We start from the raw sequence: 20,633 nt of genomic DNA on the forward strand, positions 1-20,633 counted from the left end.
ATATAAGGGAGCACGGTGGGGAGGAAACCAAGAAAACTTCGCTCACTTCTCAGTGTACTCTTCTGAAATACAGGTAGAAACCACTTCGGGGTTGCTAATTTTTAAAGGTTAAAAACACGGTGCCCAGAGCGGCCAAAATTCTGGGCAGGTGTCAGCTCTTTTCGGTCAGAGTCCCCTTCCCAGCGATGAGCTCAGACAGCCCAAGAGGCAGCCGGTCTTCCCAGCGTCAGCTGTTCCCAATGACTCCTCTGGGACGCCCGCCTGGACGCCACTTCCCACATCAGAGTGAGTTAGAGCTTGGCTGACTGTCACGTCTGATGGCTCGTTACACAGTTCTGCTTTTCCAGCCTCTCTCCCACTGGAGGCTGTCTCAGCCTCCTCACTTGGGTGGTCCTGACTCTTGTTGCATAGAGGCTGCTGGCTGACCTCCAAACCTGACCTCTGTACATCTTTGTCCTCAACACCCCATGTCTCCTCCACACTAGGTGCTGACCAGGTCACTAGGTGGTGAATGAAACAATGAACAGGTGAGGAAGTAACACTGGTGTTTCAGTCAAGGTTTACCTTATTATAAATAACAGAAGTTATTAGTTAAGCTACCGTGAACAGAACCATGCTTAGCTCCTTGAAAGGCTTCTAGCATGTTCACAGACCCCAAAGGGAGCTCAACCTCTGGAGAGAGGGGGATCCTCGTCAGCTCTCACCTCAGCTTCTCTGTATTTGCTTCAGTCTTCTCCCTGGACCGCCAGCTTTTCTGCTTCTCTGCACCCGTGGCCGTCCCACAATTGTGGCCTTACCTCCCGACTTCTCGACACTTCAGTTCCCACAAGCAGCCCAGGGTAACTGGAGTTTCTGCCTCAGTTCCAGATTCCACCCGAGGCTGAGCCGGCTGTGGACACGCACCTGCCGCAGGCTGACCACTGGGGGGCAGGTTGGTTAGTACACACACACCTGCCACACAGATGGACCTGTGGGTGGGTAGGTGTTAGAGGAGGGGGTCACTGTGAGGTGGCAGAAGACCTCTGAGTTCCCCACTGATCTCTGGGTGGCCATGGGCAAGCCCGTTCTCTGCTGTTGGCTTACGTTTCCTCTTCTGTTAATTGGGGGACAGGTCTTCACAAAGGGGACATTTGATGCTTCAAAGAAAGCAGCCGGCATCAGCCAGGGGCACTTTATTAGGTCATAAGCCCCCGGCAAGTAGGAATGAGAGGAAATGAGGGTGAGGCGTGGAAAGAGGGAGAACAAATAAGGGTGCACGTTGTCAGGGAGCCATTGCTTGGCGACCAGGACACAGGTGGCTCAGCCCTGACTGAGATGTACGTGATCGGCACCACAGACAGCACAGAAATATCACCCAACATCCGCCCACATCTCCCTGCCTTCCTGTCCTCTTCTCCCTCGCTCCATCTTTCCCTCACCCCTACTTCTCAGTTATCAGGCAGCTGACGAGAGCGACGGCATTCGTGTCTCGAGGGACTCGAGAGTTCTGTGCAGGGCCTACATGGGGATCAACATTGGTGCTCCAGCGGAGAAGGCTGCAGAGCATCCGGGAACCCAGGGGATACCAAACCCATTTTATCTCCCAGGGTGCGTGTGTGTGTGGGGGGGTAGAGTATGAATAAGCAAAGGTGGTGTGTGGTATCCCTGTGCATGAACACACTGTCTCCTTTATTTGTTCCTGATGGGCTGTCTGTAGTTGATGTCAAGCGCACTGGGACATTTTTGTGCGTTTTGCTACACATATGTATCAGTAATCTGCTAGGAACACACCATCCCCAAACGAGTGGCTTAGAAACAATAACCGTCAGTGTGTTTCTGTTTCTGCCATCTGTGCCAGGCTCCGGGAGCTTCTGCCGGCCCCACCCGGGGCCCCTCACGTGTTGCAGTAACCTGGGTGGGGGCTGGTTGGGCTGAGGTGGCGTCACTCGCCCGCTGGCACTGGAGGGGCTGTTGGCTGGAACTCTGTGTGTCCCTCCCGTACATGCTGGCTGGGTTCCCAGGAATTGATTTGTAGGGGTTCTTCACTGGCTGTGAGTCTGCGGTAGTTTACCCCACTCTCCCTCTTCTATCTTGAGTGATTTTTCCTGTGGATTAGAAAGGAAGTAACATTTGAGCTGAGGTTTGAAGGAGGCTGAATAATAAAGATCAGGGAGGCCTGCTGGTGAGAGACACAAACAGTGTTAAGAGGAGGAAGAGTAGAAACTGGGGCATTTGAGAGAGAGCGGGGCTCCAGCGTGGATGGATGGAGTGTGACGAGGCCTGGAGTCCTGGGCTGGTGCCGGGCAGGGCCCGGAGGCGGGGGGCCCTCCATGTGCCGCGGGCACCAGCGTTCCCTGCATGTCATCTCCCCTTTGTTTGGCTTTTGGAAGGTCTGCTTCACACGTGTCGTGCTTGAGGACTAACCGGCTTTGGGGACTTTAATGAAACCATCGTATGCAGGACCACGGAAGAATTAAAGTGACAGAAACAGGAGACACACACGGCTGTCAGTATGCGATTGAAGAAGAAAGAAACAGAGATAGCGAAAGAGAAACAGACTTGTTGGGGACATGATAACAGAGTCCTTGAGTGGTGGCATTTTACAGAAAGTCTCATGGGAACACATAAACAATTGCAACGAGATCAGACTCAGATGTAGCTATTAGAATAATGCGTTTGTAAGAAGCAGGAAGACACAGCGCCTTTGAAGAGGAGGGTGGGGCTTGTGAAGCTCGTGTGGAGGTGCCAGGGAGGGACCCGAGGGCTTGCAGAGACGTCGGTGCTGGAGTACCTCCTCTCCTCACTCACGGAAGCATCTCAAGCAGTCCCTGCTTTGGAGGCTCTTTGGCCAGGAATTAGGTAAGTGACATGGAGACACCAAACAGGAAACTTGGATGGACCAGGCTCGGCCGAGGAAGCTCTGGTGTGAACTTTGTTTTCCAGTATTCGTGAGCAAAGATGCAGCGTCCTGTTCATCCCCTGCCTCGTTGCTGCCAAACCAGACGGAAGGAGGTGGCGTGGCATTCTTGGAACGTTCTCCAGGTCTGGGGAGGATGAGAGTTCTGACGTCTGCTGGAAGAGAGGAGACTGCAACCTGGAAAGGGGGGCCGGATTGGTTTTTCTATATCACAATACTTTTTTCCTGAGTTACTCTGTTATAACAGTCATAGTGCTTATTTTTAAGAAGTACAGCAGCAGAGAGGAGGAGAAAGACTCCATAACCCTATGACCCAGAACAAGAACATTTTGGTGCACTTCCCACCAGTGTTGGATGCACACCCAGAACTGAGTGCCGAGGCCGCGACCGGGAACGAAACAGACACAGCCTTTGCATAGGGAACTCAGCTTCGTGGGGCCGACAGTCATGCAACGGCCCCTTTACCCATGCGTGCGGTCAGGGCTGTGCAGTCGGCCCGGGAACAGCTGCGAACTTCACTGCCCAGTCTGCCGTGCACTTCACCTGTGGTCAGGTGGTTGGGTGTTTAACCTACACTGTCTTAGCTGCTCCTCACAGTGGCTTACGAGGTGGCCTAGTACCACGACAGCCCTCACACAGGTCGCAGTGGAGGAGCAAACGCGGAGAAGTGAGGAAGCCCAACCCAGGCGGCAGGACTCGGGACCAGCCTTGGACGTACCTGTGCGCAGACCCTCTCCGTGGCCGCCAGGTCAGCCGTAGAGCACAGGACGTTTGCTCTCCCTTTCCCTCTCTAGGTCTGATCGCCGCTGGGGCTCAGAGATGCTGAGCAGTAGCCGAGTGACGGATGACGACACGGAGCCGACGACCAATGGACACTCACTGTTAAAGGCCGTGTGGCCTGGGAGGCTCAGGCTGACCTGGCTCCTCCTGGAAGGGGGGCTTATGTCAACGAGAGCAATGACAAAGGTGAAACAGCCCTCATGCCGGCGTGCATCACCAAACACGCGGACCAGCAAAGCGTCGGCAAGGCCAAGGTGGTGAAGGGCCTGCTGGACCACAGGACAAGTCTGGCAGGGCCGCTCTTGTCCACGCGTGCGCCAGAGCTGGGGGCGAAGTGGTGTCCATGCTGCCGGAGAACAGAGCAGACCCCGGCCTTGAGGACTGCACCAGGCCTCCGCTGTGGTTTGCGCTGACGATGATGAGGATGCTGAGATATCTCACGGATGCCTGCAAAGCCAGAGGGAAGGGGGTGGTTATTGTAAGAATGGACAAATCGTCCTCAGGCACCAAAACCACCAACAGTATCTTAATGCCCCTCCTTTGCCTACAGGGGAAGATGGATAGTCACTCTCAGATGCAGAACTGATGTCTCCAGGCCTGGGCTCTCCACCCAGTGAGAAGGAAGATGACTTCTTCAACCTCCAAGCAGGGCATCCAAGTGTTTGCAACACCTCCAAGGCCCTCAGTGAGCCCACGCCACCCACCAGGAATGTCGGGAACCTGAAAAGGGCCTGCTTGCCCCACATGAAGAGGCTGCAGTCTGAACCCTGGGGCCTGGTCGCACCCTCTGTGCCGGCAGCCTCCACGCGGCAAGACAAGACAGGTGGTGTCAGCACGGACGCCGAGGTCATAGAGAGCATTAGCAACATGTCCTTCCCCAAGAGGTGGCCCCTCTCCAGAACCAGCAGTACTGACAGCAAAGACCCCACTCTCTTCCCCATAGGCATGGAGCAGGCTTGGAAGACTCCAGCCTCTCTGGCACTGGCGTCCTGCAGGACAGCGGACGAGAAAGGGCAGGCATCCCACCTACGTCTGGCCAGGGGAGGAACTCTCCCTGTTGACTGAGAAGGACGCTCTAGGTCCACTGGGACCCTCTGCTGTCAAAGTTGCAGCATCCCTGAAACAGCTGGAAAGTGACCTCCATGATTTAGACTTACAGTCGGGGACTGGCTTGCCCAACGCCACTTCCTCCAATCAGGCAGAGGACCCTAGATAGAAAGAAGCTCTGCAGCTCCCACCAACCTCCCCTCCACAGCTCTCAGGAACCCCTGGGTGCCATGGCCAGCACGTCCCCCAGCTCAGGGCACCACAGGCCTCCACATCTTCTAGAGCGACGAGGCTTTGGAACTCTGCTTCTAGACGGAATTTCTCACACCAGCCCTGGCTTCCTTCCACCTTTACATGTAAACCTGAACCCACCTATCCTGGGTTTTAGATCTAGCAGCCAACCACCTTCTCCATTGGCCAGTGGCTTAAAATCCATGGTTCTTGTTGCTCCAAGGTCCCTGAAGAGAGCTCACTTGAGAAGTAAACAGAAGCTCCTCAGGAGGTATTCTGTGTGACTCGAGCGGATGAAGCAGCTGTCTGACTTTGAAGAGGTCATGACCTAGAAGCTCTTAAGACAAACACAAACACAGAGGCCTGAGTCTGTGTGATTTATAAAAGGAACCCGAATTCAGACCAACACTGCCGCGCAGATTCTCTGCATCTGACCCTTAACGCCAGTGTGCTTCCTATCTTATGGAGACAGGATGCCGTGCTTCTGAAATCGCCTCTGGGTTTTTACAGGCCTGCCTGACAAGAGCTCTGGATATTTGGGTTTGGGACATGAAGTGACCTCAAAAACTCTCCAAAGGAAGAAACACTTGGAATTTGAAAGTAGCACAGCAAGTACGATGTCTCAGCTCTGGACACCTGTTTGCTGCCCTCAGACGAGCGTGCCAGGCGTAAGAGGGTATTTGAAGTGTGTCCTTTGTAACAAGTCTACAAAGTGCCTACGAAGAAAAGGAGCAAAGGCTTTGAGATGTGGGTTTGCATCTCAGTTTCATCACTGACCAGCCACGTGACCTGGAGGAAGCAGCTTGTGTCCGAGCCCCCCCCCCCCCCCGCCCGCTCGCAGTGGGGCCAGCTGGCCTATCTCTGCACGGCTGTGGTGAGGGTGAAGTGAGACAGCGTGTGGAAGCGCCTGGCGCTGTGACTGGCCCGGGCAGTTGCAGCTGGACAAGCAGTGGCTCAGTTTAGCCGACTTCTCCAGACCCTGAAGCGGGTCCATCCCGAAGAACGTGTACCGCCCCACACAAACGGAGGTCCAGCCAAAGCGTCCAGCGTCCCCACAGACACTGAGCCCTAAACTCGTGTGTGAAGTAATACAAATTCTGCCACTGAAGTGCTCCTTACCGTGTCGCTTCTGCAAGGCCGTTCGCTAGGGATGTATCTGAATATCCCAAACAAAAGTGTCAATAATGCTTATAAATAAAACAGCAAGTTTTCAGTAATTCTTTTAGGGCAGGCCCCCCTGACACTGTGTGGTGTCACTGCGCAAATAGGCATTTTGGTCTGTGTTGGCAAACCTCTCAGGAAGGCTTTTTAAAAGCCTATTTTAGACTCCAACATGCTTTCTAAGTCAGAGACTGGCTTTTATTTTTGGATTCCTAGAGTCACCACAGAACTTAGCTACAAACTGTAATTTCAATAATCGATGGGTTATTACTTAAGACTCTGGAACTTTGGTTTAATTTCTAGATATCCCAAAGCCTCCTTTCGCTTGTTTGTTTAAATCCATCGTTGATTCTCAGTGTTGCACCGAGTGAGTGGCGCTCTGCAGACGCTGGCTGTGTCGGAGCTCCTCTGTGAGCGTAGGCCCTTCATGAGTTTCATGTGTCGCTGGGACTGCCGCCCTCCCAGTCTCAAGCTGACGTGTGCTCGAAGATGCACCAAAGTCCGTGCGATGGACTACTGAGATTTCTACTATGTCAATATAGGATACGTTACAATCCTTCACTAGCACTTCCCATTTTTCTTAGTGAAATCCGAATTACGAAAGCTACCTTTTCCTTAAGATGGCATGGACGTGACTGCCCTGTAACGACAACCATAGCAAACACCCAACATTTTATGCACACCTAATTAAACAGTTAATTTTAAATTGCACATGTATGATAGTTTCTCTCCTGTATTTTTTTTAAAGGCAAAGAATGAGCCCTGGCTGGTGTGGCTCAGTGGATTCAGCACTGGCCTGTGAACCAAAGGGTCGCCAGTTCGATTCCCAGTCAGGGCACAGGCCTGGGTTGTGGGCCAGGTCCCCAGTAGGGGGCGTGTGAGAGGCAGCCACACACTGATGTTTCTGTCCCTCTCTTCCTCCCTTCCCCTCTCTCTAAAAATAAAAGGCAAAGAATGAGAAGGCGCATTGCTGCTGTGGGGGTGAGTTGCTCTGCTCCTGCTGCCTTGGTTTCCCCAGGGCCCGGCCATCTGCTGCTGGCAGGGACTGAAGGGCCGCTGGATGTCTTCCCTTGGGCCCTATTTCTGGGTCAGTACAAGCCAATCTCCCTGGGCTCTTACTCAAGCGGAGAGCAGTTAGTATCTAGAGAACTACCCGGAAGATCCTTCATGTCTCTCAAACTGTAGAGTTCTGTGATGCAAATGTCACCCAGACTCCCTGATTCCCCATACAGTTCCAAACCTTAGCCATAGGTTCTCCCCTAAGTGCTTGACAAAAATTCTATCAACAGAAAGAAAAGGGGGCTCTTTCAGGATGTCTCTCCCCCACTTCTGTCTTCAGGGAAGGGAAGCCAGTGCTGTTTCCAAATCCTCTGAAGAGATATCATGAGGGACCCTCCAGAGGAGGAGAAAGTGGTGGTGGAGGGGGACAGGTGACGAGGGAGAAGTGCCTTCCCAAGGTGGTTAAAAGGCTGAGAAGTTTGGGGCCCTGAGAGTGGAACCTGCTCCTTACAGGGCCAGACCCTGGAGGGAGTGGCCGTGTGGTGCGTGTGGGAAGCTGGGCCCCGGCCAGCCTTGACGGGAACGCGCCCTGTAGCGTGGACACTGGACACATCGGCGCGGCGACTGGCGGCTCCGAGGGCCGAGGGGCTCCCTGAACCTCAGCTCCGTGCACTGTTTCTCAGCTTCGCAGACCACTGGGGAGAGCCGCCTAGGACCGAGATGGGCTTCCAACTTTAAAATGTTTGAGAAAAGTGGGAAAGTGGGAGCTTTCTCACCTCCAAAGGAAATGGAGTGAAAACTCCAGGGCGTCCCCTGCACTGTTGCCCGAGTCGGAAGCTACAGAACGGCTGCGCGCAGCGGGAGGGCACCTGCGGACAGAGGAGCTGTACCGCCTTGACGGCACCTGGGGGAGGGTGCGGCACTTAGGGGAGGGTGCCACGGTCTTCACGGGGCCTCAGGACGAGGCGGGGCCCTGGGCCGCTCACAGCTGCTGCTGGAGGGGGCGGGTGTTTCGCAATCACCGAGGTAAAACCTAGCGCTGCTCCCTGGAGAAAAGGGTGCTCCTCCTAAGGGGCGGGGGCGGCAAGAGGAGGGATGGAGGTGACGCGCGGGGATCAACCCACGCGCTCCGGCCCAGCAGCCCCGAGGCGGGCGCAGGCGGGGACCCGGGCGTGGGGTGCGGGGCCCCCGAGTGGGGGACGGAAGGACGCGCGCCCGCCCCGCCTCCCGGGCGCGCCTGCGCACTGCGCTGCCGGCGCCCGGAAGCCCGGCGCGGCGCGCGCCACGTAGGTCCCGGCGCAGCCGCTGGGCTTCGTCTCTGAGCACCGGCCATGGGCAGCGCGGCCTCACACTGCGCCTCGTGGTTGCCGCTGCTCCTGCTGCTCCTGCTGCTCCCCGAGCGGCCGCGGGGCGCCGAGCTCACCTTCGAGCTGCCGGACAGCGCCAGGCAGTGCTTCCACGAGGACGTGGAGCAGGGCGTCAAGTTCTCCCTGGACTACCAGGTGGGGTCCCGCCCCGCCCCTGCCAGTGTCGCCAGGCATCCGGGGGCTTCCCGGGATGGGGATGCTCAGGCGGGTCCAGTACCCCTGGACGCTGGCACGATGAATTTCGCAGGCCCGAGGACTCTGAAGGCGTGCCGCCTCCGGCTGGTGGACGCGGGTTCTGTCCCAGGCATCTTGGACCTCTGTTCTCAAGTGTACTGAAAATGGCAGCAAGAGGAAGTGGGTTTGTGGTTTGATTTCTCTTCCTTCCCAACTTTAAAGCCGTTGCTGCGGTGAGCACAAAAGGGTGAGAACGGGCGCTTTGGACAGGGTGTCAGCGCAGCGTGGCGCCCTGGCAGTATCTGCACGGAGCCGCGTGGTGGCGGCAAGGCGCACGGAGGCTGCCATATGGTTCAGTGAGGCTCCCTGCACCTACGCCTCAGGCTCTTTTGAGAGGCCTCAGGGCTCACAGTTTTGGGGAACAGATCCTGCGCCTAAGGGTTAGTGAGCAGAGCTAGGCTTGGGGAGCTGAGGGTTGCGTACCGAGAAAGCCGCCTGCAGCCGGATACTGCTGGCTGGCTGGTACCCCAGAAATGAGGTGGCACCGGCAGCGGTGGGGGCTGGCCACGGATGGGCCCTCTGTGGCTAAGGAGCCTTGTGCGTGCGTGATGCTCTCTGAGTCCCTGATTTACCCACTTTCACGACTCTGGACAGCGTGCATGCTACGGATGGTAACGGGGCAGTCACCAAACAATGTTCGTTCTGAGGCTGGAGAGGCCTGAGAGGCCATCTGGCCGCTGCTAGGTTAGGGATCCCTGTCAAGGGGTGTGTAGCGCGGGGTTACACACCTCCAGCGGCAGCTGCTCAGTGCTGATACAGCAGATTCTTCCATCTAGGTGGGGGAGTCCGAAGTTCTGAAGCAGGTGGAGGCAGTGTGTGGCGTCCTTTGGGGGGTCTCGGGTGTAGCCACTGACCACTGGCGTGGGTCTTAACTTTCTTACGTTGGCAAAGTGAAGAGAATGACCCCCGGGACCCTCTCACCTCTGACAGTTGCTGACTCTGTGAATGCATGATGTGCATTTGCCTCTCCATTTGTCCCAGGAGTGGTAACATCAACATCAGCTACACCTGCTCAGCAGCCGACTTAACTGTGGGCCTCAGTTTCCTGTTGCGTAGGTGGGAAGGATGAGCTTCATTGCCCTCCTGCTGAATGAAACTGCGGGGGGGTCAGGCAGGCAGAGACTCAAACCCCAGCTGGGCCCTTTTCAAGCAGGGGGCCGTGGCCAGCTCCCTGCCCTCCCTCAGCCTCGGTGTTGCCCTCCGTGACGTGGGGGTGCCACCGCAGCTGCTTTAGCAGGCTGTGAAGTGAGACGAAACCTTTCTGCCGCCCGGTCACCGGGCCTGGCTGGCATTTAGTGTGGGCGCCCTTGGTAACAGCGGGCCGCGGTGTTTCTGTGTCCTCAGGTCATCAGTGGAGGCCACTATGATGTTGACTGCTACGTGCAGGACCCCCTGGGGAACGTCATCTACAGGGAGACCAAGAAGCAGTATGACAGCTTCACACACCAGGCCGAGGTGCAGGGCGTCTATCAGTTCTGCTTCAGCAATGAGTTTTCCACCTTCTCGCACAAGACCGTCTACTTTGACTTCCAAGTGGGCGACGAGCCCCCCATTCTCCCGGAAATGGGGAACAGGGTGACAGCTCTCACACAGGTGAGTGGGCACCAACAGTGTCAGCCCTGGGCTGGCCCACATCTGCTGTCCCTGTGTTGGCTAGCGAGCAGAGTCACCACCCACCCAGCGCCCAGTCCGTGGTCTGTTGGCTTTGCCCGCCTTTCCACACCGGGTCCGAGAGGATGCTATGCTCTCCCCATCTGCCCCTCCACTCCCTGCGAGGCTCCCTGCCTGGCTTCCCGCTGGCCTCCCCGCGTTCCCAGGTGGCCGTCCCCACAGTGCCGCCTTCCGAGCGCCCGCAATGGAGCCTCTCTGCTTTTCCGACGTGTCTCCGTCGTGGAGAGCAGCGTCCACTCCGGGTGGTGAGCTGGTTTGGGTGACGTGCATTGCTGCGACACCCGGACCCCGGATATCAATGGCTTCACACGGTAGTTCTCCCGCACTCAGTATTCGGGGGAGTGGGGTGAGGGGTGCAGAGCTTTGCTCTGTGGAGTGACCCCGGAGTCCAGGCTGTCTTTCCTGTCCTCGTTCTGCTGTCCCTTGGGGCTTCCGAGCCCTCTGCTTCTGGCCATCAGCGGAGGGAGACGGCCAGAAAGCTGCACCTGCCTCTTCAGAGCCCCAGCCCTGAAGTAGCACACACCTCACTCACGTCCGTGGGCGAGAAAGGGCCTGTGGCCGGTCTGGGAAAAAGAAGGGCGGCCAGTACAGTCCCAGCTGGGCTGTCCACTCCTGGGAGCAGCTGTGCACTGGGAGAGATGGTGAACACTTTGGGGGACCAGAAAGTCATCTGTGCCACCCGTGGCTCTCCAGGCTAATTGTAACCTGACCCCGCTTCCTTTGTCAGTCTTTGGTGCTGCTGCTGGCACAGCTCCTGCCTCCCTGTGCTGTTCCCCTGCAGCCCTCGCCCCCCCCCCCCTACTGGTGCGTGGGCGTGACTCGGGCAAGGAGCTCATCAGGTAGTCAGGTGGCTGAGTGACGGCCCAGGGAGACCTGCAAGACAGGAATGACCATCTATGGTTGCAGCTGCTTCAGAACTAAAGCCTGCTGACCTCCTGCACTGCCTGCCCCCCGGTGCCCACATGCTCCATTCCCCTGGGGCGTGGCTATGGGCTCAGACGGGTCTTCCGCCTTCCCTAGGCCTCCCTAGGCCGGCGGGGCTGGGGGCTCACGGTCCCTTGCAGAGCCACTCTTTACAGTGGCTCTAATTAGCTCAAGTTGAAAATGTACCTCCTCGTCGGCTCTGCAGCAACATTTCCAGAGCTCAGGTGGCTGGCGGCTGTGCCCGGGAGGTGCTGCCGGACACCTCCAACCGACCCGGCCCAGGGGGTGCCGGCCTCTTCCGTGCCCTGTGCTGTGGTGAGTCCCGTGCATCATGGACGAAATGGTGTCCGCTCTGCGGGTCTGCAAGCACGCAGAGGCAGCACGGGAAGGGCTCTCCTCTGTAACCAGTGGAAAACCAATTTGTGGGGAAAAGTCTTGATGGATGGATGGATGCAGCAGAGAAATTCTGTCCTGGAGGCTGAGAATGAGAGTTCAGGGTGGTCGCAGGTGGGATGCGCACCTCCTCCTGCGTAGCCTCAGACTAGGATTTCCTTCTGCTTCTGTGCTCTGACTCCTCTGCCCTGCACAGAGACCCCTCTGTTCTGCCCTCGCTCACCACGGGGGGGGGGGCACCAAGTCAGCATGCCGTGCCGGGGTTGGGGTACGAGGCCATCGGGAGCGCCGGCCAGAGTCTGGACCTGCGATCCCTTGGCCACAGGACGCTGTGGTCAGAAAGAGCTGTGGGGTCTCAGGGCAGGGAGCCGCCAGTTTTCCCAGGAGAATCGGAACTCTTCGCCGGGAGTGGTTTCTCTTAAAAGTGGAAATGGGGCAGTTACCTGGGAGTTTGTCCAGCATGGGGCGGGGGGGAGCGATGTCACCCAGCGGGAGCGCAGGCAGCACAGCAGGTGCAAGGAGACTGGGTGTAACCGTCATTCCCCTGCTGGCCCTGACTCTGCTTGGCTCGGCCAGCAGCTGCTGTGTCAGCTTCCCTGGGGCTCCCCCGGCACCGAGGGGTCCAGGGGACACATTCTCTGAAATCAGAATCGACATGAGGGTGAAGGGACAGCATCCAGAGTGGGCAGGGCTGCGGGCCACAGGGATTCGACTGCGGCCTGAGTTCCACGATGACCAGGCTCCTAGGAGGGGACACAGGCATGGAGAGAGCCACGTGGGGAGGCCGAGCCTGAGGTCTGGGCAGGTCGGAATCGGGGGTGAAGGTTCCTGAGAGAGGTGAGAGGCCCCGGGCTGCCTCAGCGGGGGTCGAGGGCGAAGAAAGGTTTTCCAGACTCCTGCTCTGAGGCCAGCGGACATTCCCTCCTTTGAGTTCTGTCCTGGAGGCCTTTGTGAGCCAGGGGCTAGGGGTGTGAGCACCAGCGGGTGGCAGAGATGGTTTCGGGTGTGGGCGTGGTGGAAGGGGACAGGTCAGCTGTGTCCAGAGACCAAGTGTCAGGAGGACCAGAACCCCTGAGGCTCCAGGATGCTGGAAACCTGCCGGGGCTGGTGGTTGCTCTCCATGCAAGCTGGGGACCCACTGTCTCCCTGCTGTTTCTCTTGCTCTTTCCTTCCCCCATCTCCAGAGATTCTGACCCCCACGAGAAGGCTTGGAGGTGCTAACCAGTATTGCCCAGTGCTTGGGCCAGGGCCTGGGGTCCAGGGAGCTCCCGGGTCAGCGTGCACTTTGCGTTTCTGAGTGTGCTCGGGACACACTAAATGCGTGTGTGTATGTGTGTATGTGTGTATACACATGCATGCAGAGTGCTGTCTCCGTCCAGCTCAGGCATTTCAGGGGTGACCTGTGTTGTTGCCAAGTCCTGCTACCGCAGTGCCCAAAATCCCAGACACACTCTCCTTCCCCCACTTGGTGGCCTTCTCAGTTGAGGCCCTCGTCTCTCCATCCCAGGAGGGGTGCGGCCGCTGAGTGGTCTCCCTGCCTCCAGACGGGTCCCAGCCAGTCTCGGTATCAGCGACGAGGGGGCTCTCTGAAAGTGGGGTCTCATCCTGATCTTCTGCTCCCAGAGCTTCACAGTAAAGCCTCGGTCCCCTGGGCTGTTCCCGTGAGCTGCTGCTCAGCCGCGTCTCCTCCCCCACATCCCAGGCTCCTGCTGCTCCCACGCCTCCTGCTCCCGGACACCTTCCCCCTGCTCCGCCTGCCCACCTGCTGAGGCTCAGTTGGTCCGCCCTCCTCCATCTCCGGTGGCAGGATTAGCAGCTTTCCTGGGTGTCCCCTGAACCCTGTGCACCCTTGTTTAACGGCTCTTTTCATACGACATTGGTTATGTTCACCTTTAAACTTTTGAGACCCAGGCCTGTGTCTGATGCCGATGCATCTTGCCATCCCTTGGGTCTGGAGCAAACGTCTGCCTGGTGACGAGCAGACGTTTAATGAGTGTATGTTCGCATGAGTGAATCAGTGGGAGGAATCTCGGCTGGAAGACACCCAGCAGGACATGACATTCTCAGTTTTACTTTCCCAGGTCTCCCCAGCCCCACCTTCAGTACTCGTGGCCCTCCAGGGGTCACCGGGCTGGCGGACATAGGGCATTTGCTCCAACCTGTGTCACAGTCCTGGGCAGCGGGTGACAGGAGGGAGCACTGGGGAGGTTTCTGGGAATGCCCTGTCTTGAGGCGAGGTTCACACAGGTTTAAATAGGTTATGCGACCTCTTTCCTGGTTCCTTCCCAGTTTAGTCCCCTCTCCCCTCCCCGGGACGGTGGACGTGCCTGGGCGAGCTCTGCAAGTATTCAGGGGGACAACACGGCAGTGCTTGAAAGCAGAGGCTCGGGACTCAGAGTCTTGAGTTCAGATCCAGCCCCGGCCACTTACTGTGTGACTCTGGGGAAATTACTTACGCTCTCTCAGCCTCAGTTGGGCTTACAGGGGTTAAGTAAAGTCTGCAGTGTTCCATAGATGTCATCTCGGTGCTCACGCTTGCCGTGTGCCGTCCCCCCCACACACTCCCCGGGCCAGCAGTGTGACCACCCTTGTCTCCCGCTCAGATGGAGTCTGCCTGTGTGACCATTCATGAGGCCCTGAAGACGGTGATTGACTCTCAGACGCACTACCGGCTCCGGGAGGCCCAGGACCGGGCCCGCGCCGAAGACCTGAACAGCCGGGTCTCTTATTGGTCCATCGGTGAGACGATAGCCCTGTTTGTGGTCAGCGTGAGCCAGGTGCTGCTGCTGAAGAGCTTCTTCACAGAGAAGAGGCCCACCGGCAGGGCGGTCCACTCCTAGTCGGGGTGTCCCGTGCCAGGGTTCCTCACGGCCAAGGTCACGGCCTCCCGTGGGCTGTGAGTGCGCTCACCTCTCCTTCCACTCAGGCGCTGCATCCTCGTCCCTCGGTTGCAGAGTTCACGGAGCTCAGTGGTCGGAAGGCCTCTCACTGCAGTGCTAACTGAAGTTCACAGTCAGGATCCCACAGTCCGCGGGGGCGGGGCGGGCCTGCAGTGCCTCGGCCACGGGGGACCTCCAGCTGCTCCCTCTGCTCCCTGGCGCCGGGCCCCCTGGCCTGTGTTCTGTGCAGTGGGGAGAGGAGGGCCCTGGGGCCGGCCTTGCCTCCCATGGAGCTGTCTGTCCTGAGGAAACCAGCCCCGAGGCTGCTTTGCAGAAACCCCCACCCCATGTGCCACGGCCGTCAGCCCTGCCTGCAGGGACAAGTGGTGACAGGGCGCCCTGGGTCTGCTGTGTCTTGGAGGAGGCGGGACTCTGGCTAATAAAAACTCGGCCCAAGTGCCGTGGACACGCGTGCTCATGCTGCTTTGTGGGGGGTGTGGCTGTGTGTCCTGGAGCAGGGGTGCCCTGCAGACATGCCGGGTGCTGTGATGGACGCGGGGAGGGGACAGATCGCCCTCTTCCTGGCTGAACAAAAGCAGTGAAGCGGGCAGATGGTTATTTTGTGGCCTTGGGTCCTGGGTCTTGCAGTGAATGACCTGGTTGGCATTTCACGTGAATGTGGGTGCTGAGGGCAGCCCACGGGAAGACTGAGCGAGAGTGCGTGGCTATCCCGAGAGCCCTGTCCACAGCAGCCACCATGGTGTCTTTGAAACCTCAGCAGACCGTGAGGCTCCTGGTCAGAACCCTGCCCGGCGCTGCGTGCTCCCCAGCGCTCTCGGCCGAGCCCTCCCTGTGGGCTGGGTCCCCTGTCTTCCGGCTGTCCCCGCCCCACGCCAGGCCCTGCTTCCGCCCAGGGCCTTTGCACCTGCTTCCTCTCCCTGTGCGTGACCTGGCCCGCCCACCCAGATGCCCTTCGGTCCGTGGGGGCTCCCCTGGAATGCCCAGTGCTCAGAGCACATTCAGGCTGTTATTTCAACAGAACCTCCCTCCCTCCAGGCCATTTTCAAAGGGCTGGTTTTCTTCTCACGGGTTCGGACACAAGAGTGTAGTGGTTTGTGGTGGGGACGCTGCTGCCTTCTGAGAGACTCGGCTGCGTGCGGGCCGCACGGGCAGCCTTCCCGCAGGGCGGAACTAGCCCGCCCCTCTTACCACGGAGCTGTGCCTCCTTCCAGCCAGGGACCAGGCTGCCGTTTCCCATGGGTTACGCTCTCCCCTGGCACGCCAGTGGGCGGGGTTCTGAACAAAGGCAGTCTGACCTGGTGTGGATGATGTTTGATTCTGGGCTTTCGTGTGACCTGGTGCATGAAGAGCAGAAAACTAACTTCCTCGTTTTCAAAGCTCCAGCTCCATCCCCTTCTGGCTGTGGGGAAGGTGTTCCCAAGGTTACGTCCACAGGCCACTCTAGTCCCAGTCTGCAGCGGATGCGCACACCTCTGACCCTGCCCCCCAGTCTGGCCGCACGGCTGTGCTCTACGTTGTAGGGCGTCTCCGTCCAGCGGGTCACGACCCAGGTACACAGACGTTAGTTAGGACTGCACCTGCAGTGGGTCTGCCGGAAACCCCGTTCCCCTGTCATGTGGCTTTAGGCGAAACTGTAAGCATGCGGGGGAGGTGCCTCAGCTAGACTGGGCTGACAGAGCTGAATGGCCAGTTATGGGGCGGGTTTGGGAGAAGGCGTTTCTCCAGCTCCCCTGGCAGGAGCAGCCTGCTCACATGGACTTGGCTGTGATGATTTGAGGGAGGAGTGAATTTTCTGGATCCCCAGCTGCCATATAAGCAGCTCCTCCCTGCGAGGCTGGGGACTGTGGGCGGTTGTGCCTCGAACCAGGTGGGCTCATCTGAACCAAAGACCCCAGGGGAGCAGACGAGGGCCATGGGGTCAGGTTGGCAAATGCGGCAGTCACACCACGGCCAGCCCCCAGCTCCGTGGCCCCCCCTCACTGGCCCTCGAGCTCGGGGTCCCCAGGGCCTGAGGCGGGGGAGGCATGGGCACGGGCACCACACACTTGTGAGGAGCAGGGCAGAGCCCCCCCAGAATTGCTGCTGCCACCGCCAGACCCGTGGCTTCTCTCTGGGAATGATGACGTCCCCTGCTGTTCTGGCCCCTCTCACCTACTCAGGGAGCAGGCAGAGCTGTTTCCTTTTTACAGCCTGGTTCACATGCTCATACCCCTGTCTGTCCCTGGGGAGGCTCAGCCACCCCACCTCCTCCCCGGGTCGGGGGGCACGGACCACAAAGAGCCTGGGCGTCCCAGGGCGCTCCTGTTTGGGTGGGGTTCCCAAGGTCGCAGGCCCAGCCCCTTCAGTGAGCAGAGGAGGAAACTGAATCCAGACCAGGGCAGCCCCGGGCCGGGGTCGCCAGCAGCCTGGCCCGCCACACCCTGCCGGGCAGTCCGCAAGGCACATTCTCACTGGGAGGTGGGTCCCGGGAGCGGGGCATTGCGGCCCAGACAGCCTGGCGCAGAGTGCCCCTTCCCGCTCCATAGTGTGGGGCATGGGGCGTGGGGACCCTGGGCCGATCCAGGGGAACCGGCCCCCACAGAGCCCTGCACTGTGCAGGGGAATCTTGGTCGAGAGCGAGTGGGCGTTTTTGCATCTGCAAGCTCTCTTGGCTCACCCCTGCCTCGGCCCCAGGCTTAGTCATCATGCAGGTGCTGGCCCGGATTCAGGGCCGTCCCACCAGCTCTCTGAGGCCACCAGGCTGTGCTCAGGGCTGGGTGTGTCTGGCCCAAGACACCAGGCTGCCACGTGCGTTTGATGCCAAAGAAGGGATCCCCCAGAGCTCCCTCAGGGCCTCTCTCTCTGACGGGGAGCAGGCTGGGTGGGGTTCTGCTCCCCTGAGATGGCCCCTCAGCCCTGTGTGCCCACGTCCCCGGGCTATGGGGACTCTTCCCACAGAGAGGACCCATTTCCGTGTCTCTCTGTCTGCCCTTCTGTTGTCTTTGGGTCCCTCTAAGTTTGCACCCGACACCCAGTGCTGTTCTGTGATTTTGAGCTACTACTGCCCCGTCTGTGGAACCCTGTCAGCCGTCCAAGGCAGCGAGAGTGTGCTTGTGGTGCTGCCTGGGGCCGCCGTTGTGGGAGGGATGAGAGAATGCATGGATGGACGAGGGCATCGTCCCTCCACCTCAATCCAGTTGGCCGGCAACACCCCCTCACCCCATGGTGTTCTCTGAACCCAGTCCCAGGGGGCATCCTGAGTCCCACTCACCCGGAGGGGGGCTGGCACACACTTACCTGTCTAGAAGGCCACACCCCACAGTCTCAGCCACGGTGGGAAGATTCCTTTTTCTTCCCGAAAACCTGGGCAGTCAAGACCTGCAGAGCCTGTGCAGGACAGGGGCCCAGGAGACACAGACTTAGGCACAGAAGCGGGGGTGTCCTGGGAACAGCCCAGGGCAGGGGAGGCTGTGGGCAGACTGCTGGTGGGAGGGACCAGGAGCTGGACAGCTTTGGGAAAGACTGGCTGCCCCCCCCCCCCGGGGCACCTCATAAAGGGGGTGTTGCCCTTGGGCCCAGGCAGGACTTCCACCCCCACACCAGAGGATGAAAGCCATGCCCCACCTCCCACTTTGAGGCTGCAGCAGCCAAGCAGGACCAGGCAGTGACGGTGTCCAGTCCTGGGGAGTCTGAGCCTGGGAGGGACCCTGGACCTGGGGGCTCAGGAAGGGGGTGGCCTGTGTGGGCTGAGGGTGGGGTCTCGAAGGGCACATGGGCACCCCCACCCTTACAAACGGGAACGGCTGAGGCCTGGGTGTGGGCATGGGGAGAGATTTTGGGGCTGGAGCATCTACAATCCTAGGAAAACTCTGCCCTCCATTCTCCATCTGCTGTGGAGAATACGGCCTCGGCAGGAGCAGCTGGCCTCAGAGGAAGAGTGACAGTGAGTCGACAGCAAGATGCTCCATGGCCCTGCCAGAGAGTGCTGGGCATACACTGCCGGGCAGGGTGGCTGCAGCCCAGATGGGTGCACAACTGGTGAGGCCCTGGCTGTCCCTGCAGCCCCTTTGGACTGGGCCATGGGACTCCTGGGGACAGATGTGCTAACAAGGCCGAGTGCACAGCCTCTGGTCCCTGGAGGGCTAGGTAGGGGAGGCCACAGGCAGCAATGGCACAGGCACTATGACAAGCCAGATGGCTTCGCTGCTGGATGCTGCCACCTCACCTCTCTGTGTCCACAGCTACAGGACATGCTGACCTCTGGCTAATGAGCTGCTGCTGCTATTTATAATGTGTGATTGCCCAGCAAGGGCCCAGGGGTGCCTGGGCCAGACCCAGGCCACGGCACTGGGAGGAGGCCTGTCCTCCCTCTCCCTCCCTGTGTCCCTGCTGTCAGCGGGGGACCTGCACCAGCAGTGGTGGTGGTGGAAGGGGGACGGTGATGCGTCCTTTCTCTGGACAATCAGAATTCACAAGGAGAATGGACACAGGTCATACTTCTGAGCTTTTACTCGGAAACGATGTGGAAACTCCCAGCCTGTGGGAGAAGGCGAGACAGGTCCCCTCCAGGCCCCTGTGAGTTCTCACTGTCCCCAGGCCTCTCCTGCCACAGCCTCACCCTCAGCGGATGGCCTGAGGTAGACCATGGGCCCTGGACACCGGGTCTGAGGTTCTGGTAGACTTGTGGTGAGGGCTTATCACCGCAGGAGCCAGTCTTCAGGCTCAGGAGCTGCAGCCCTGGCGTGCTGGCTCTTCCCCTTCTCGGGGACCCTGCTGCTCCACAGGACAGGTATAAACACAGGGACGGGGGTGCTCCTTGTGGTTGATCTGCCTCTTTCTCCCCACTGGACAGAGCTGAGGATTTTTTAAAACACAAGCCCGTTTTATCTCTGACTTCAACCCACCCCCACAGCATTTTCCTTAAAGTCTTCCATCCAGAGTGAAAAGCTCAGGGCATTCACTCCCTGGCTCCACACTGCAGCTGCACAAACTGTGGGCAGAGCTGGGATGAAACGCCACTCCCACCTGGTCTGTGATCCCCTCGGAGGTTGGCCCCCAGGAGGCACACCAGGGCTCGGCTCATTTTGTGTGGCCTGCGGGGAGGCCCCAGAACTCCACGTCTCTGCCCAGTTTCAGGCGTCTGCACCGCCCTGGTTAACCCAGGAGGCAGGCGGCCCAGTCGGCCCACAGCCCTTTGGTGAACAATTTAATTGCTTTTGTGGGGCGCTGTGGGGACCGATGGTCTTTTATGTTTTAGTTCTCTGGCTGAAGCCCATTTAGATGGTGCAGAATCCTCAGTCTTTGATTTCTGATAAATGCTGATTTCCATGAAAAAACCCTTGTTATCTCCGTCTTGTCCCTCCCTCCAGTCAGACTCACCGGGGAAGGCAGTGCCTGCCCTTTAGCACCAGGGAGGCCCTCTCCCACCCTGGTAGCTTGTAGTGACACTGAAGTGCCCCCACCCCCCATCTTGGGCAGCACCCTCCCCTCCCCATGCCCAGGGCACGGCTGCGGCCCTGATGCAGACCCAGCCTCTGGGCGCCAGGGGGACCTGCATCCGTTTGGAACATATTCCCGTAGAACTCCCCCCAACCCCGGTTTTCTCCCCAGTCGTTGTCTCTCTGCTTGGATGGCTCTAAGAACTTCTGTCTGTTAAACACCAGGGACCAGTCCCTGGGAGCAAGGGTGAAGATGATGAAATAGGCCTTTTGTGGTTGGTTTTGTGAGTAGGAGAAACGGTAGTGAACTTGAGCAGACAGCATTCTGGTTTGTACCAGTACAGCGTCTGTGAGGGACCTGCACCCGTGCTTAGGGCCAGGCTGACCCTTCACCCCGCTGCCCCCCGCAAAACATCCAGGATTGGGAATTTTTTTTTTTAAGCAGCGATTTGCCACCATGTGGGGAGGGCGGGAGGATGGCATTGGAGAGAGCATGCTGAGACAGGGTCTGCTCGGGCCTGTCCTGTCCAAGGCGCCTCCCCACACCACCCTGCAGAACGTGGTGCACACACAGCAGCTGTCTCCCGGGGGCTGAAGGAGGCCAGGTCGCCTG

The 20,633-nt window shown here is 58.8% G+C and overlaps 2 protein-coding genes across 2 annotated transcripts; both read left to right on the forward strand.

Annotated features, from left to right (window-relative positions):
* The first annotated feature begins 519 nt into the window (after window positions 1–519).
* On the forward strand, window positions 520–5,286 carry ANKRD34C (ankyrin repeat domain 34C). Its single transcript, XM_045196381.2, is given in 7 exon segments — window positions 520–527; window positions 3,691–3,833; window positions 3,836–3,949; window positions 3,952–4,191; window positions 4,194–4,737; window positions 4,739–4,885; window positions 4,887–5,286. Coding segments are annotated over 7 exon segments (1,596 nt in total).
* Window positions 5,287–8,364: 3,078 nt separating this feature from the next.
* On the forward strand, window positions 8,365–15,048 carry TMED3 (transmembrane p24 trafficking protein 3). Its single transcript, XM_024561847.4, has 3 exons — window positions 8,365–8,616; window positions 10,060–10,308; window positions 14,307–15,048. The coding sequence occupies exons 1-3, from the start codon at window positions 8,446–8,448 to the stop codon at window positions 14,541–14,543; spliced, it is 657 nt and encodes a 218-aa protein (XP_024417615.2). The 5' UTR covers window positions 8,365–8,445; the 3' UTR covers window positions 14,544–15,048.
* The last annotated feature ends 5,585 nt before the right edge of the window (window positions 15,049–20,633 follow it).

This window comes from Desmodus rotundus, chromosome 10 (genome assembly GCF_022682495.2).
Source record: "Desmodus rotundus isolate HL8 chromosome 10, HLdesRot8A.1, whole genome shotgun sequence".
In the NCBI taxonomy this organism is placed as follows: domain Eukaryota; kingdom Metazoa; phylum Chordata; class Mammalia; order Chiroptera; family Phyllostomidae; genus Desmodus; species Desmodus rotundus.